This window comes from Excalfactoria chinensis, chromosome 10 (genome assembly GCF_039878825.1).
Source record: "Excalfactoria chinensis isolate bCotChi1 chromosome 10, bCotChi1.hap2, whole genome shotgun sequence".
Classification (NCBI taxonomy): Eukaryota; Metazoa; Chordata; class Aves; order Galliformes; family Phasianidae; genus Excalfactoria; species Excalfactoria chinensis.
The window spans coordinates 9844295-9862237 of NC_092834.1; the positions used below are offsets into that span (position 1 = coordinate 9844295).

The 17943-nt window shown below is 38.1% G+C and overlaps 1 protein-coding gene across 2 annotated transcripts in view; it reads right to left on the bottom strand.

The window, feature by feature from the left end:
• Positions 1-17943, bottom strand: part of SLC12A1 (solute carrier family 12 member 1) — a 43162-nt gene that overhangs the window by 12778 nt on the left and 12441 nt on the right. For both annotated transcript variants that reach the window (XM_072345738.1, XM_072345737.1), the window contains exons 5-18: positions 17439-17578; positions 16922-17032; positions 15850-15961; positions 15233-15360; positions 12618-12702; positions 11339-11490; positions 9648-9755; positions 8800-8923; positions 8311-8412; positions 6310-6465; positions 4895-4994; positions 4700-4811; positions 2980-3120; positions 578-684 (exon numbers count right to left, since the gene is read on the bottom strand). In XM_072345738.1, coding sequence (XP_072201839.1) covers positions 578-684; positions 2980-3120; positions 4700-4811; positions 4895-4994; positions 6310-6465; positions 8311-8412; positions 8800-8923; positions 9648-9755; positions 11339-11490; positions 12618-12702; positions 15233-15360; positions 15850-15961; positions 16922-17032; positions 17439-17578 — 1678 coding nt within the window. The remainder of the gene's footprint in view (positions 1-577; positions 685-2979; positions 3121-4699; positions 4812-4894; positions 4995-6309; positions 6466-8310; positions 8413-8799; positions 8924-9647; positions 9756-11338; positions 11491-12617; positions 12703-15232; positions 15361-15849; positions 15962-16921; positions 17033-17438; positions 17579-17943) is intronic.

Sequence of the window (17943 nt, forward strand, 5' to 3'; positions counted from 1 at the left end):
TTTCTCCCTGCTCTGAGGAAATAACAAAGCTGGGGTGGGTTTTGCTGCAGCTTTGCAGGTGAATTTTGAGCAAAAATCCAAGAAGACTGTTTCTAAATGACTGTTTCTGGCTAAATCCCAACCCACAGAGCTGCTGAGCCTTTGGCACACAAGAGATTTGATGCAAGGCTCTTTCTCTGTCTCCTAGGCTTAAAAGAAGAATTCCATGATGTTCTCTTATTCCCTAAGTATGTGCATTACGGTTGTTTTTCACTGAGCTCCTGCCTAAAAAAAAAAAGAAAAAAAAAAGGGGGGGGAAATATAGTTCTGCAGAAGCACTGCTGACAGCAGTGCAGCTTCTTTATGTAACGTTGTCAAGCCACATAATCTCTGATTGTGCCAGATGTTTGCTAAGTAGATCTCACTAGGTCTGTGAAGCCATGGAGCTTTCTGAAATGAACAGGAACTTCTGTTTTAGGGCTCGTATTTGTGAACCCAGATCTCTAGGTATATTCATTGTTTCTACTTGTTGAATTCTGTATGGAAATGCTCCAGAATAGAGGGAGTAAAAAAGGGGTGATGCTGATCTGTTACTTACTGTATAACACCCACATAGTTTTCAACTTGTGTGACAGCAGCATTTCTCCAGTCCTTTTTAAATCCAATCACCAAGGTATTTGGTTTCATTCTACCCAATCCTGAGGCCTGTCAATAGTAAAACACTTCTTGAGAACATACACATACATGCTCATACTGTAAATGAGAAGTAATGGTGAAAGATAACTGAAGTAATGTACTGGAGAAGCTTGTGACTAGATTGCATTTCATGAATGTCCTTCATGCTCATACCCGTGTAAAAAGATTAGCTCTAAATCATTCCAACTAAAAATGATTTTCAGATGTCAGAAATGTAGTTTTGCTAAATTAGCATTCATTTGCATTTCTTCTGACATGCTCCTATTTAAATGGTTCAATAACTTGGAATCAAGAGAGAGTTCAAGTGCTGTTTGTATGCTCATTCTAATGTAATAGCATAGAGCTTTTTTCAGATTTGGAATACCCAATAGGTGGCCTGTCCTCTTTTTAAACACCTCAGATATGCAGAGAAGCCATACCCCCTTAATAATATAAACCTTTTTTTGCCTTGAGCTTACGGACTATTCTTTCCAAAGAATTGTCTATCCAAACTAGCTGGGCATGCTTTATAGACAAAAGTACAGTTTACAAACAAGAACAAATGGTTTGTCAAGATATTAGATTATCCCCAAAACTGAGTCTGAATGCTAGAGCCCCCCAAAATAAGGGCTATCAGATCTATATTGAGGTAACTTAACTCTCACAGAAATCTAAATATTCAGTGTATGGGGAACTTCCAGGAGGAGACCCACAGATGCACCAGCTTATGAAGTTACTACCTTAGCCTATTTTTACTGTAAGCAAAAAGAAATTAGGTAGATGTCATGGTTTTGTGCTGTCAATATTCTAGATAACCCGATTACAGTAGAAATGTAGAGTCTTGGAGTTTGTTTTCATGAGGGCTGCTCCAAAACTCATCCTTCCTATTTTAGTACGTTGGCCCACAGGTGGCAAATGGTGGTACAGCAATAGAAGCTGAACCTTCCTGCTGATATTTGGTTACATGTTGTTGCTGTGCAACAGATGGCAGCAGAGGGGCAATCTGGTAAAATGGTGTTTGACTTGGAAGTGCAGATAAAACAAAGGCGTGGAATTGAATTCCGCCTTGCAGAAAAAAGTTGCACCCATTGACATTCATTGACACTTGCTGAACATTTATGAAGACCAAACAGTGGAAGTGAGCAAAGTGAGGTGGTGTGAGGTGGTAGGTGGTACGTTTCAGCTGTGGGGACAGTGGCATGTAAAAAAAGCCATGTTCTACATGGTGGTGCCCAACTGTCCCACGATAAAATGAAGAGCATCTCAATCAGCTTATCTGCTTGAATCAGCTAATGGTGGTGAATATGTTGAGAAATAGTATCTTGTAGCTTAGAATTTGCTCTAATAGTGTTACTGTGTTCTTTGTGTCAGTTGTGGTTTCCATGGAAACAAAAAGGAGGTATTACTTTCAGAATGACTGATAGAGTAGTACTGATGCATTTGCATTGCTTTAAGCAGCTTGGCAAGCCAATACAGACATCCTTAGGATATCATAGTGATGATAAAGTTACCCTTTTCTCTCCTGGAAGGGAATTATATGTGGCTTAAATAGTAACAGAAAGGGAACGATCTGACTATGACAGTTCTCAGAAGCATTAGAGGGATCTCCTACTGAGACAGTACATAAACTGATGGTGAAACATCCTTGTCAGGTTCTGATAGAATTAATTTTCTCTATGTTTTGTGTCAGTACCTACATATTTAAATATTCAGATTTATGAGAGACAGAGGGAGCTGGTAAATACAAAGACAGTACAGTACCTCTGTGCTATTTTTGTTGAAACCATTGCAAGTTTTCAAATTTAAGTTAATTTGAATGGACTTTTGGAATTGTCTGCTGTATTCTTAGAATAGGAGAAAAATACTGCATGCTTGTTTCGGTAGCCTTTGCTTTTAAGCATTTGTTTCTTTGTTTCTTTGTATATTACAGGAAGTTTTCAGTGATCACAGTAACATTCTTAGATACTTAATCTGTTGTGTAATGTCAAGCAATCAGATTGATTTAAAATGTATCACATGAGAGCTGCACAGAGATTCATGTTGTCCTGTAGACACCTATCTCACCCCACCCTCTCTTTTTTTAATAATCCTGTTTTGTTCATTTAGGAAAGAATCAGCCACCCTAGTCTCATAATTCCACAATCCAGAACTATATCTTATTAGGAAATAACCTGTGTTATAGATATATGTACCCTCAGAATGCCCTCTCTATTTACAACGTTTTCCATATATACATGGGATTTCTCAACAAGCAAACAGAAATGCTTTCCATAAAAGGATTCTTTGATGTATCACTCGTGTGTGTTCTGTAAACAAAAAGCTTACTTGAAGAAGACTTTTGACTCCATCTCTGAAGCTGTCAGCTGCCACTGCTGCATAAAAGGCTTTTCTTTTGTTCTTTGTAAGCCAGGCCTGCTTTTTTGCCATGCCACTGTTCATCTCCTTAACACACAGCTTGCGTGGTCCCTGCATGATACAATAACGTATTACTAAGAAAGCTTTGTACTAAACATCATAGGGTGATTTTGAAGGTGTTACCTAGTCTGCTGTGGGACCAAATGGAGAGAGTGGGAAAAAAAAATTACATTTCCAAAAAAAGAGCTCATGGGGATTCAATACTTTGAAAACAGCTGTACTGCTGTACTAACAAAATTCACATTCTTCTCAAGAAGGCTGAGGCTGTTAGTACTACTTAAAAACAGTGATTCTGACAGAAAGAGGGACTACTCTGGGCTGCAATGTCTTAGAAAAATATCTAAGTTATGATGAAGAATCTAGGAGTGAATAAACTCCATCCCTCACTTGATGATGCAAACAAAGCTCAGCAGATCTCAATGCACATTGTTATGCTACTATCTGTTAAAAAAAGAGACAAAGTGTTGTTGCAGTACAATTTTTTGTCATCAGGTCCTTTCAGTGGTCATCCACTAATTTAATGGGGCAAAATCCAGGTCTGTATTCAAGTATATATAAATAAATATATAGGTGTTTTTTTTTTAATAGACTACAGTGAAGTCTTAGTTCCATGTAGGAAGTGCTAATACTAGAGAAACATCTAATAAATCAGGAAACATGCTGAAACACAACTTTATGAAGCTGTTTAGGTTCAGGATGTTGTTGGGTTTGATTCTATACTTAGTGGATGCAGGAGAAAGGCTACAAATAATTATGGTACAAAGGGATTAGAGTGATTCACTTTTTATAGATTCGTTCAGTTTGGAAAGAGTCACATGTAGCTCTTCTATAATCTCTTTCTTCAAAGTGACAGCATCAAATGAATTATTCTTATACTCATGTGGAAGAATACATTATCTTGTCTGAACTGGTTCTGTGTGTTAGATTCTGCAGCACATTTTGGTGCCATGAGGCTTTTTTTTCCCCTCAAAAGGTTGTTGTAATATTTAAAATACATCTTCTCTTCTACACTACGAACCCATCTATTTTAGTTCTGTCCTAACGGGAGTCTAGGTGATCATCCTTTAAAGTTCATAATTTCCTGTCTACTTAGAGCTAGAAATATACTTTGGTTCTAGGAAGATCTAAGAAAAGCGTGTTTATCCTCAAAAATTAGCTTTGTTACAGCTTTGGAGAATCCACTGCACAGAGATTTGAATTACGTGCCAAATCCCAATGCTGCACATCAGTGCTGGAAATAGATCTTAGTTAATTTGACTCTTCTGCTGTATTCCTGACAGAGCCCTGCCTCCCTAATTTGCCTTTACATTCTAACCTTACTGTATCCATTCAAAAATAAAATCTTGTAATGCTTTATTTTTTCAAACCTTTATCATTTTTTGGTCCGTCTGCTATGAACTCTGAAATGCATCTCAATGAGGCATTTACCAGCAGGCTCTGTATCAGCCGATAGCTTTCTTGTCAAGGCTTATGACAAAATTCATTCTCAGTACGAATCTTTTTCACGGTCTGCACAGAAGCCCATCAGCACCAGTGGGAACATTGTGTGCCAAGTGAGAGTGGAATGTGTAATGGGGATCCGCAGCACCCACTGGTGCTGAATTTTCGGATTTATATGAGTTGACCTTACCGTGTACACTTCACAACAGATGCACAGCCCATTGTTCTTTGTGAAAGTGTGTGTGATGTCTAGCAGAGCAGGCCTGATCATAGGAGCTCCCGTTAATGCTATGCACTGGGGTCTGTTAAGAGGGAAAAGGTTGTATTTAATTGGGAGATGTACTTATTCTGAATAAACCATTCTATTTTTCACTGGAAATCTTACCTGAAGTTTTTCACGTGATCTTCCACTGTAGTTAATGCCAGTGCACTGTCTAAGGCCTTAATATAGCAAAGAGCCTGTGTAGAAGAGCCCCAGTTTACTTCTGCATATAATAAAGATAAATAATGCATGTTAAACCATGGGCTTTTCTCTGTTCTGTTTCAGAGGTCAGCAGTCATGTTACCCCTGAGCCAAAGCAAGGCATATTCTGTTGTGCTTCGTAGATACAGATCTATCATTCTTTGTGCTTCGTGAGAATAGGTTTGGTTATGCAAACGTGTAAATAAATTGTCTCATTCTTTTAACGTAAAGCATAAGCAATAGTTTTCCTCTGCTCAATAAGTGTTTTCTTCTCAGCTTCATAGAGTCTGTACCCTTCTCCCATGTATAAAATGGACAATGCTGAGTAATGCATTTGGTGTGTAACTTTAGGAAGTTCAAATTAATCCATTAGGAAGCATCATGACCAGCTCCAATTAGTTCTGTTCTACTGTATGGGTCAAAAGTTGCTTTCTAGAACCAATTTTGGCATACATATCCTTTCTTTTCTATTGTACAGCCATTTGGTGGACGAGATAGATGAGAAACAACTTTTGAGGAATATTAGACTTTTCTGAACCACTCAGTTGCTGGTAGGTGAGTACTGAACAGAAGTTATTCTCCTTGAGGAGCTGGAAATTGATAGCTTTTGTACAGTGTCTTCAGTGAACTTAACCAGGCCTTAAGCTGCTACTGTACAGCAAGGACATTGCAGTATGCTAGGAGAAGGACAACTATCTTCAAATGCCTTTCTGACATTGTCTTTTCACAGGTGATTCCCTACAACTCATGATGTTTACAAGAAGAGATCCACATATCATCTCAAGAGGTATGAGAGCAAGCAGAAGTATAGAAAATTGAGAAAAAGAAAACTTAAGCACAGACCAGGTGCTGCTATCCCAAGATGGGCAGTGAAAGTACATCTTATGTTGGGAAACTCATTTTTTTCTTCGGGTTATTTATTCTACTATTGTAGAATAAATTTCTATTGTAAATCAGATGGTTAGCACTGAAAGCTGAACATGGGCTAATTTAGAAAAAAAAGACTAAATGGTCTTGTACTGATGCTGTACTACATTGGTGCACAGATTTCTAAGCACCGTTCCCAACTTGCTACTAAGTAAACTTTTCCAACAGTAAAATGTTCCTATCTTTCTTAATTTAGTGAGAAATTATAGAAAGAACCTGGAAAAAGGTCAGTTCACAAATAATGCAGTTTGTACTTTTGTTGTATAATGGGCAGCAAGATTCTCTTTTGAGTGATGGTCCCAGATGAGACAGCTACAAGCACAGCAAAATTCAAGCAAGTTTTTGTGGATGGGTGGAGAAAAATTACAAGTAGTAGTAATGCATGCACAAAATAAGTCTCATGGCCTTACCTGGCTTCTTATATGTTACGTAAATATATAGAAAGAGTTCAATGACGTAAGTGATGAGAGCTGCCCACCAGTTGATGACAAACATAACGCCACAGCACAACAGGGCTCCAAAGAGTGATATCCACATGTTATAATATCTGAATGCAGGTCTCCAACCTGTTTAAAGAGAATAGAGGGAATTGAAAATGTAGAAGATATATTGAGCAAATGGCAATCCATTGACTTCTCACATATGGACCCACATGCAGTTTATTTCAGGTTCTGTCAGAATGGATGGGAGGGATTCATGCATATTCTCAGGCAGTGTATCAGCAGTTGCTTCCAGGTATTGACCGATGTAGATTTCTATCTGCACTGAGCACTGGAGCTTGCAAACCTTTCACTATAATCTGTTTTCTCCTATGTCCAGCTTGGCTTTGAATGGCTGTTCTTTTTATACATGTTTTTGCCAAATTAAAGTTCACTGGTTCGGAACTGAAAATAGGTTTTCCTTTAACTCCAAGTAATAGGCTATTATGTCCTTTTGATGCATATGTATAGAACTTATTAATGGGATCTAAATGCTTGCTGAGAGGAGAGTGTATACTAATATTCTAAGTACACATGTACTTTAAACTTGGAAATTGTCTGGCCTTGATGCATAAAAATAAAATAATTTGCAGTTGACTTTAAAGAGGTATTATTCCTGCTGCTTTTCAGCTGCAGTATTGAATCCTTCCCTTGCTAGCAATTAAAATGAGACAAGCAGTGAGCCTCCATGGTTTGCAGCTCTCTGCCAGGTGTTCAGCAGACCTTTTTTCCTCTCTTTTGGAGAGGACAAAACACTGAAGATACAAGGAGAGGCTGAGAAACCCTGTCTGGGATCGTCTTTGTAATGAGGGAATGGGAATGTCCTGCTGTGAAGAAATTTGCTGTCCTGCAGCCTTGCAATTATAATAATCTATCACTGTGAATTGGCAGAAATTAACTGGAGGAAACGAGGAAAAAAAAAAGTGGCTGCAGTTTTGTCAGAAAATGTTGAGTGGTGGCAGAGTTGAATCAGATGCACATACATGAAGTCTGTAAAAATAATTTTTACTCAGCTCTAAGGCCATGTAGAGCAGATCTGCGTTTATTCAGCTGTGCAGGTAATTAGCAGAAGTGCTCATCTCTTCTGCCCTCTGAACAAATGGCACCACGCAGATCTGTAGGAAGGAAGTTGATGTAGGCATTTATGCTACCACTACAGGTTTCTTCACACTGGAAATCAAAAATGTATTCCTTGCTTCTAGAATTGAATAATTGATTCATGGTAGCAGGAAATTGTCTTTCCTTTTTGCTCACAGTCATGCTGCTCAGCTGATTGACTTTAGTCCTTAATGATGATGTTGAGGTGGATTATTTTGCTGTGGTGATGCATATGCCTGTAAGCCTGCGTTTTCCCTTGCTGTGCAAATGTAGAGTGACTCCCAAGATATCCTTGTACAGGACCTCATTGTACTCTGCCCTACAATTCTGCTACTAGCCACTACAGTGCTATCTTGATGTTGGTTTGGGGACCTGTTCTTGTTCTGTGTGTTTTCTTCCGGGCTGCATCACTTCCATCACAATTACTGTTCTTACAAACTTTCTTCAAATGTCAGTATAGTTTTGGCAGTGGAGGGCATAAAGACCCCACTTCACCTTCCTTGCTTTATGTGGTCAGAGATAGTATAGGTTTTTTATCCATGTTGAATGATAGTGAAGGAAAGAACACCCTAAGGAGGAGCTTTCTTGCTCCAGTGGGATCCACTAAAGCCTATTTTGTCTTACAGAACTGCAGGGAACTTAAGAGAAAGAGCCATTATTTTTGTCTTTTGGAGATAAATAGAATGTCATCATATTCAATGGGAGCAGTAAAACTTCAGATCACATAGTTTAGATGTTTTACAGGTACGGCAGCTTTCTCTGACGTGCAGTCAAAAACTTGCAGAGGTGAGTCTGTGAAGCCTGTGCTTAAATCAGTGGTGAATGCTGACTCACCTGGAGATTTTGCGTATGAGGCATGGAAGCAGGAGAAATTAATCAAAGCATATGAAGCCAGGAAGAAATTGGAGATGATGGGAGCAATGGTGTTCAGTTGAGCTGCAAGACACAATTCGGACACAGGTACTGGTTTCCTAAGCTGTGTACAGCTTTTTCCTGATAATACATTAAATCTGTATATTGGCTGAATTTGTTGTCCAGAGAGAGTTCAAGTATTTTTCTATGGTACTAATTTAAGGTCACCTTGATATACCTCATTTCATACCAATGTGTCTGCTCATTTATATCATCTATACGCTAGGCAAGGTTATACTTGATGCTGATTTGACAGATTGCCTCTTAATGATGTGGAGCTGGTGTAAGTTTCAGAATCTTGGTTAGAATCTTTTCTAACTATAGCTAATCATCGTATTAAAATATATTAAAATATCAGTTTATAGAACTTCAAAACATCAGATTGTTGCATTTGTGTAACTGTATACAAACCAATCAAAATGAATGCCATAGCAATCACAAAAGTGAGTACGTATCCTCTGATTGGCTCGTTGTTTTTTCCGTATCCTTTGGCAAAGAAGTGTAGTCCTTTGTAGACATTGTCCTTGCAAAGAGCCTGATGAACAAACCAGGGATAAATGCTAAGCAGGATGTTCTTGCATCAGAAGAAATTGTCTGTGAGTGGCAGCTTACTAGACAGCTAAACAAAAATTTAATCTCTCTTAGTAGTTCACGTACGTCTACCGCGATGGCATGTAAACATTCAAATAAGGTGATAAGCCAATATCTTGCTAAATTATAGCATCAAAAATCACAGACATTTAACACTTATTTAGTGTTTTAAAGAGACATTAACAGAGTTCCTAAACAGAGTCTAAATTGATGGAAACTGAAGCAGAAGTCAGATCTGTGCAAGTTATCTGTCTGTCCCATGCCCTCCATTGCCATTCTGTGTGCACTGCTGCTTCCAACAGCTTGTGGACAGCATGTCTCAGCACACCTGCCAGCACAGGAATGAGAGCGTCTGTAGATTCCAGGCATTCCTGAGGTACAGACTGGCTTTCTGTTAGGAGATAGTGGTCCTGAAAGTAGCCTTGAAGCTAACAAAACAAATACGTGTGCATCCCCCTCTCCTGCCACCAAGCTGAGCTCTGACCGAAGGAACGCTGCAATCCTAAATGCCCATGTCTGTAGGAAGGTGATAAGACCTGCCTATTTCTGTAGAAATACGTATGTCAGCGCTATTCGAATATCTACTGCATTTGGCACACAGAGTTCAACTAAATTGCTCATTTTTGAAGTAAAGTGGAGTATACAGAAATGAATACTTAGATTTCTACCTGGAATACTTTTGGTGCGCTGACGAGAGATGCCAGAGCTGATGACAGAGTAGCAGAAAAGATGCCTGCTGTGATGAGAGGACCAAAGCCAGACACCATACTCATCACCTGTAGGAAAAAAAAGAAGATGCAATAATAGCTGGGCTTGCATTTGAATGCATTTTTGATCACAGACCTGTTTAAGTAGTATTTTTCTGTGTATCTCAGCTTTTAGTAGTCCTAAAGCCAATATACTACAAAGCTGCTGGAGGTATGAAATACTACTATTCTTTTTTTAGTGGAAAGCCACCAAGCCACAGCCAAATGTGAATACAAACCTCCATCTGTGTGCAGGGGCATATGTGTACTCTCTGAGATTTTCTTACCTCCTTCACTAACTTAATGCCATAAGTAACAGCCTTTGCTTGACACGTAAACACTTGTAGCAAGAAGGGAAAGTGGAAACAACAGGAAAGAACCCTAAAGTACTTAGCATGGTCAAAGGGATTTATGCTTGTTTGGGTTCTAATATTATTTAATACAGCTAAAAAAGGAAGAGAATGTGCATCTGTGCTGTCACAGTAGCAGTTCTGCGTTTAAACAGCAGTGGTGGGCACCATCAGGCTTTTCTTTCCTGGGACCTTTCCTGGCCTTCACCGCTGTTAAACCATTAAGAGTTGTTAAGTTCAGAAGCAGCAGAGAAGAAAGTAAAAAGATGAAGCAGATGGATGTGATTGCCCAATGCTTTTGGTGTGTTAGAAGCAGTCCAGGAAAGAGAACAGTTAATTCTAGAGATTTGTCAACTGAAAACGTAGCTTTTCTGACATCAGTCTGGCAGGAATAAATGCAAGAAATGAAATTCTGTTAATGCTTTTGGTGAGGTCCTTTTCTGAAGGCTTCCACAGAGTCTGAGCAGCTGAACTCGTGGGAATGAGGATGGAAGGAAAGCAGTCTGCAACACAGATTGCATATCCCTTTAAAGGTTTTTACCCAGCCCTGCCATTTAGCAGAAGCTGCTGGGGAAAAAAAGCAAGTGACTTTCAAAGCTCCAAATGGCTAGTTGAAAAGCAAGTGCAGGTAGGCGGTAAGCTCCTCTGGTGGCTGTGAAGCAGAGGGGCTGCACAGACATCTGGGAGCCATGGTCGTGGTCCTGCAGAACTGCTTTACTTTAATCCTTTGCCTAAGCTTTGTTTTGAAGAATAGAAATGGTGTTCTGTCTGGCCTAAGAGAAATATCTCGTTACATTTCACTTGATTTTTCACTTGACTATTTCAGATACTTTTTTAGAAGAAGTCTGAACTTTGGCTTTTGTATTGTGGTGTAACCCTTTAAAAGCATCCACAGCACCCCTGAGGTGAAACCATATCCCCATTTTAAGGAAAGTGAGATGAACTGCTCATCTGGTAGGAGTTCCAGATGTCTCTGTTATGTCTAAGCTTTGAGTTCGAAGGTGTTGGAGGATATACTCCTGCATGGTACTTGTTGAAAGAAGAGGTTAGGATGTAACCAGAGTACTGGGAAGGCTAGTGGCATCAGATAGTTTCCATGAAGCTGACACGAAGTGTGCAGCCTTTTCACTTTACTCCTACGTTTTTTCATTTTTTTAGATAAAAGTTAATTTCCTATTGCTGTCAGTTGTCAGTAAATAATATCTTTGCATGTTTGTACTAAAGTATTTGTGAGTCGCTTATGGTTGTATATGTTATTAAAACCTGAAAATTATTCATCAGCCCGTAATCGCATGGCTGACTTCTGCATCTGGAAAAATCATAGCCTAGGTTGCAGGCAGATGATCCGTTGCAGCTCATCCCGGGTATAACTGTATCATTGATGTTCCCAGTAGCATCTCGCACAACACAGGAAGCTGTGGAAACAACGATGTATCATTACATTCCTTCCTCATGACAACAGAAGAATGTTCTTGCCATACTGTGATTATTGGTCTACATACATTTTGTTCAATCTCTGCTTTAGCATCATCCCAAAAAGTAATGTTTTGTGATAGGCCCAATTTACTTCCCTGTATTACAGTTTTTCATGTTATTTGTAGGCAGCTATTTTCTTCTGTTACTCTTAAAATAATAATCCAGTTGACTAAAGAAGACGCGCATTTGTCTAAGAGTAGAGAACCAGATGCTCTGGAGATCAACAATAAATTAACTAAGAAGTACATTGTCAGTCTGAGGCCACTTTTCCAGGAGTCAGTATTCAAAAGTACCATTGCAGTGAGGATCTTAGGCCTAGATATATTTCTTTTGGTTTATCAAGGACACACAGTTACTTTAGAGCCCCAGATCCTTAGCTATTTAAATGGTTGCAGCCCTGCACATACTAGTACAGTAAGAAAAGCTTCTAACAGGAGTAACTGTCTATGTTCTCTGTGTTTAATAAGGGCATATTTATGCTGTCTTTTTTTGTTTGCTACCAGAAATGGAAATATATATATATATATATTAATATATATTTTCATGTATATACATATATATATATATGAAGTTAGATATTGATAACTACATCTCTAGCATCCAAAATGTGAGTTCACATGAATTTTCAAGTATGTCCAATGCTGAGAATTCCAAAATAAGCATTATCTCCTGAAGAAATAGGTAAGGAAATAGGGGAAAAAAAAAAAAAAAAAAAAAAAAAAAGTATTGCTCTGAAGCTATTGCTTATCAGAACAGAACAGGGCACTAACACAGGTTTATAATGGAAAGTGAAGAATTACTGTTTCAGCTTTAGTTGCAGGTGAAATTTAGGTCTAAATAATGCAACATCTGAGGAGAAAGTTGACTTGGGTATTCTGACTTTTGTTTCTGCTGTTTATTTCTTTTTACTCACTGTTTTTACGTGCAATAAAATCAAAGCAACCACCTCTACACAGTAAATCCACAGGATTAAACACTGCTGAGGTTAATCACTTCTTTGCGTATCGGGCTTTCAAATTTTCTTAACTGTATCAATTAAGACATGAAACAGAGGTTCTTTGCTTACCTGCACATACTGCAACGGCTATGTAAGCAACTGTTGTTATCAGAATGGCCAGCATTGTTCCTTTGGGTATCGCACCCTGTGGATCCTTAAAATAAAGCAGTGATCCAAAAAACACTGAGTTCACATGCTGCATTCTGTATACTCATCAGTCCTATCACACTGTGATATGTAGAAGGTAGATTTTTATCACCTAGAAACTCACCCATATCTCCTGTCCCTGTGCATATATAGCCATGAAACAGTTGTTGGTGTGGTGCTCTTACCCTCGGCATAGTGTAGGATATTCTGCAGGAGTGGGGCTAACTCTGCATTTCTGAGTGCTCTGTACTCCCCCTACTGTGAGTGAGTCCAATGATCTGCATTGTAACTTAGTGCATGTTTGTTTCTGCTAGGAAGCACTTGGTGAATTGTCTTCTGAAGTTTCTTCAGTGAGTTTTTTTTAGTTGTAGATGCCTGGAATACGTTTTAAACCACAAGTTGTTTTGCTGTTATAACAACAATGCTCATTGAATGGAAAAGAATTTGGTGAGTTGTGTGAAATGGGGATGAATGACTTAACTGCGTTTAGCAATTAACATAATTTTAATGAGGTAAGGATTTATTGAACTGAAAAATAATTTCAAAGTCATTTCAACTCTGTAAGACCTTCAGCCCTTTATATCATGGTAGCTTTAATACATACAGTTTTGGTGTGTGTGCCACTGTTTTTGCCAAATCTTATGTTGCAGTCTTAAACACCATAACCTTAAATCTTAGGGTTTAAGCTTCTTACTGCTTTACAACTTCTAAGTTTTATTAACAATTAAACATATTTAATGTGTTGCTAGCATTTTAAGATCTGCTCCCAAGCCCTCTGCAGTCCCTAGGAAGACAAACTCTTTCTATGAGTAGAAATTAGCTCACTATTAGCTCACCACTTGAATGTGTAGTGTCTACAGAAGCCTGTACATAGCTGTTCACAGGAAATTTGGTTTAACAATTTTAAGTTTAAAATAATTCTTAGCTTGCCCTTTAGACTTCTGGAGAGGGTGGTTAATTTAATTAGACCAGTCTAATGCATCTAAACATGCTCAGTGGGGAATCTACAGCCTGGAGGAGCTGGTCATAGACCTCTACCTACTGACAGATTGGAACAACTGCAGGGAGCCAACAGGAGAGTTGGTTCCTTTGGTCTGTTCAAACTCTTTCAAACAGCATATGAAAGAAGTGCTGCTACTTCGGGAGTTCACCATAGATAGAGAGCACCATATATGGCAAAATAATTATTTTTGTGTGCTGAAAAGATGGAGACTGTGAGACTGATTCAGTCTCATGGGGCAGAAGTACAATGATTTGTTTTGTTTTTAATTAAAAATGGAATCTCATAAACATTATTATTAGTGGCTCCAATTCTACCTGTTTCGCTCAGTGCTTGGCTTCAAAAGCAGTCCTCTGGAAACTAAGGAGATGAGGCACACAATCAGTGTAAGGGAGGGAAACAAAACTGTCTGTCAAGGATGTCAGGATTCTGATGAACTTGTGTCTGCTGTGCCAGTACAGAAATAATAGATGTTTGGTTGAATCCTTATGGCATCAGGGACAATGGGTCTATGTGATAAAGCCCAAAGCCATCAGTGGATATGCTGCTGGAAGCTAGGTTTGAGTTGTGTCCTTTTGCTGACCTCTTAGTGTTTTGGTTTACTTGCTTGTTTGTGGTGTTCTGTTTATTTTATTTTATTTTAAACACTAGGTTGCAATACTTGGGTCATGGATACCCACCCTGGTGCATTTCTAGTTTATTGTAATGCTATGAAGTATTGTGTTGCTGTATATTTACTGGTGATGTTTTACAAAATGCTTTGCTGAGCTTTGAATTTGTTCGTTTTTGTATTTGGCCATAAATACTCTGCATTATACTCACTGTGCAGTCATTAAAACTAGAGAGCACTCAAAATTATAACTAATTTCTTGTCTATGACTTACCAGTTTGTTTAGATACTGGAAGTACCATCTTATATAACTGCTGCATTGCAAGAGGGAGTGAGAACTAGACAGAACAGCCACAGCAAGACATTTAAGTGCCCTTGGACCTCCTTTCCCTTTCTCCTCAGACTCCTTTCTTCTGTCACAGCTGTAAACCTGCATCTTTTCTTTTGAGCAGACGTAGTGACAAGGGATTGGGACATGTTTGCTTTCAATAAATGCTCTATTTATTCTGCTATGACCCTGAATAGAAAAAGCTAATCTCCCCTGATTCTTATGAGTACAAACAAATCTTTACAGGTGTGTTTTTGGGGATGATGTTATAGAAGATTTTGCAAAAGTGCACCAGTAGATGCACACAATTTCTCTGTTTAATGTTCTGCAAATGGTCCATTAATACTACATTACTGCAGCTTATGGAAATATGCTTTTAAATTATATAGAAACCCAAATCTGAATGCAGTAATTTGTGTAAATAATCGTAATGTATTAGGAAAGAAAATGTGAACTGGTATTAACATGGCAGATAGTTGAGAGTTTTGCTTCCCAAAATCAGGCATAATTTAAAACTGAATACAGCGCTGATTCATAATTAGTTTTCTTGTTCTTTTTTCAGCCCACAGCTAGTATTATGAAATTAATGAAATACGTACTTCCAGATCTCCTGAGATGTTGGCTCCTGCAAGAATGCCAGTGGCAGCTGGGAAAAAGATGGCAAACACTGAGAAAAATCCTTCTCCACTTCTGAAATCTGGTCCAAAGTTTTCTGCAAATATTGATGCTGCAAATACAGGTGAAAATGAAAGAAGCTGATGGGATTTGATTCCAAAGTTACTTAATGAATGGTATGAATAATCTAGTCTTTCACGTCTGTACATTTGGGTTTGAATCTGTCTCATGTCATAGCAAAGCGAATTTGATTTCCTCAGTCTGATCCCCAGTAGGATGTGCTTGTCTGCATCTCAGAGCTACAGCTCCGTATTGAAGTGACAGCAGTGTCACTACAGCACATGCACTTAGCTCTGTGTAAAGGTTTGTCTGTGCTCTGCTGATATATATGTGACTCAAACTGCAGCTAACTATGCTGTCAGCTTCAGCAGCAGAGAGACAGACTCAAAATTAAAGATGAAATAAATTCCCTTGGTTTGCAAGCCTATTTAAACTTGGGCCAAAGATCCTGATCTTGTGACCTTTTTCAGTAGAGTCCTCAACTCAGTATGCAACCACAAAGGGTGAAGTTAATGTTCTATGATAGACAAGCAGTACTTGCCTTGGTAATTAAAAAAGCCTCTTGCCTTCTTTTCGTTGTTGGTAGGAATAACTGTCCCAATAAAGAAGTTTGCAATGGCAATAAGGAGAACAATTAGAAGAATAACTTGAGCCTGTTAATAGAAACAAAGATTTCCCCAATGATTTTAATTTACATTGACAATGGAGATGGCTAAATAGTAAGTGATTAAATGATGTTTGTGTTCCCTATGGTGGATTACAAATTTCTATAGACCTAGAAAACACCAGGAATCGAGACAGCTGAAGAAAACAAACTGCTATCAGCTAATTACAACAGCAGATAGTTTTTACTAACAGCGTTTATAAAGTAGATAGTTGTAATTTAATTTTACTTTTTTTTTCTTTAAAGGAAAAAGGAAAGTGAAAAAATTAATGCATAAATATCATGTATGAGACATTTTTATATTGTTATATGAATTGTTTAGTTGCAATGTGTTGTCACTTGAAGCATTATAATATCTAATTGGTTTTTTGATCTCTTTTACAAGCAGTTCTAAGATTTTGTCACAGCAAAATATGAAAAGAGGAGTCCTATTCTAGACCTGATTCCTACATTCTGAGGTATTTCCATTTGTATTTCCATTTTTAATTTTTTTATTTTAAAGTAAAGAAATAGCAGAGATAAAATCATCAGAGATTATGGAATGGATGGAAAATGGAGATTTCCTGCTAGGCAGATTTTTGGAGGGTACAATGACAAAAATACTGTTCTAACAGTTTCTTATTCTGTCAGACTGCATCAAAAGTAAAGGCAGAAGGGGCACTTACTCAAGGCTTTAAATGATGCCATGGATTATGAAAATCAATATAATCAAGCTGTTTGTGGAACATAAACTTCCCTTTCCCCTCTTAATTGAATGTTCAAGGAAGAGCATAGAGTAGTAGTGTTTTCACTGAATGTAATGATTAAGCTGTTATTGCTTTTAGAAAGGTTAGGCATAAATTGAAGGAATGCTTTTGAAAATCCCACCTGTTGTACAGCATTCCTCACATGTTAACCCTGCTCAGTATTTTAATATATTCTTTGCTTGTATTTACTCTTAAAGCATTACCTTTGCTTCCCATTCCATGCCAGCAACAGAGATGCCAAGAAGACATACAACAGTTATGGTACCTATTATTCTGATATCATTGGACTCATCTACCATTATCGTATCGCTCTCCTGAAAAGAGTAAGAGATATTATTAAATCTAGACTTTCTCTATCCAGCTGGTGGGATTAGGTAACAAAGTGAAATAAAAGGGAACAAGTTGTCATAGTTTAATTAGTTTCAACACTTTGTGAGACTAAGTATTCTTATTTCATGCTCCAGCTTGCACTTAGTTGGGGTTATTTGACTATCTGGATCGATATCTATCTCCTTTCCTGATTTTTGAGGCTCTTGGTGAGAAATCATTGGCATTTTCATAAGACAGAATTAATTCTGAAGCACACTCTCACAGTTAGGCAGACCAGCATCTTTCCTGGTAAAGACATTGCTAAAAAGTATCACAATTTAAAGAAATACTGGAAAAAAAAGAAAAAAAAAAGCCCCAACTTAACAATGTACACAAAACATCTATATTTACCTTAAGAAGCTCTACGACTGTTTCAGCAAATCCAACTACATACATAGCAACTGCCACAGCGTTTGCAAAAGCAAAGATAAGTCCTATAGATCCACCAAACTCTGGGCCTAGACTTCTTGAGATAAGATAATATGCTCCACCTGCAGGCAGAAATTACTGTTATTTCAGCACAACTAAATGCTCGGTGTTTGCTTATTTTTCTCACATAATACCACAGGAATCTCTACTTTAAACCTTACAAACATAATAAAGATTAATAGAGGACTCTGAAAAACAAGGAATGTGCTTTGCACTGACTCTGCCTTCAGACTATTCTGAATGTCCTTCCACTGCAGTAATCCTTCAGGACATGCTAGTTTGCAAAACTAGATCTTCAAACAATTTTTCATAATACATAATATGTGTAGGTTGTTCTGAAAGTAATGCCTCTTATTTGTTTCCATTTATTTGTTTCCATGGAGACTACAGCAAATGCAAAGAGCACAATAACGCTATTTGATAGGGC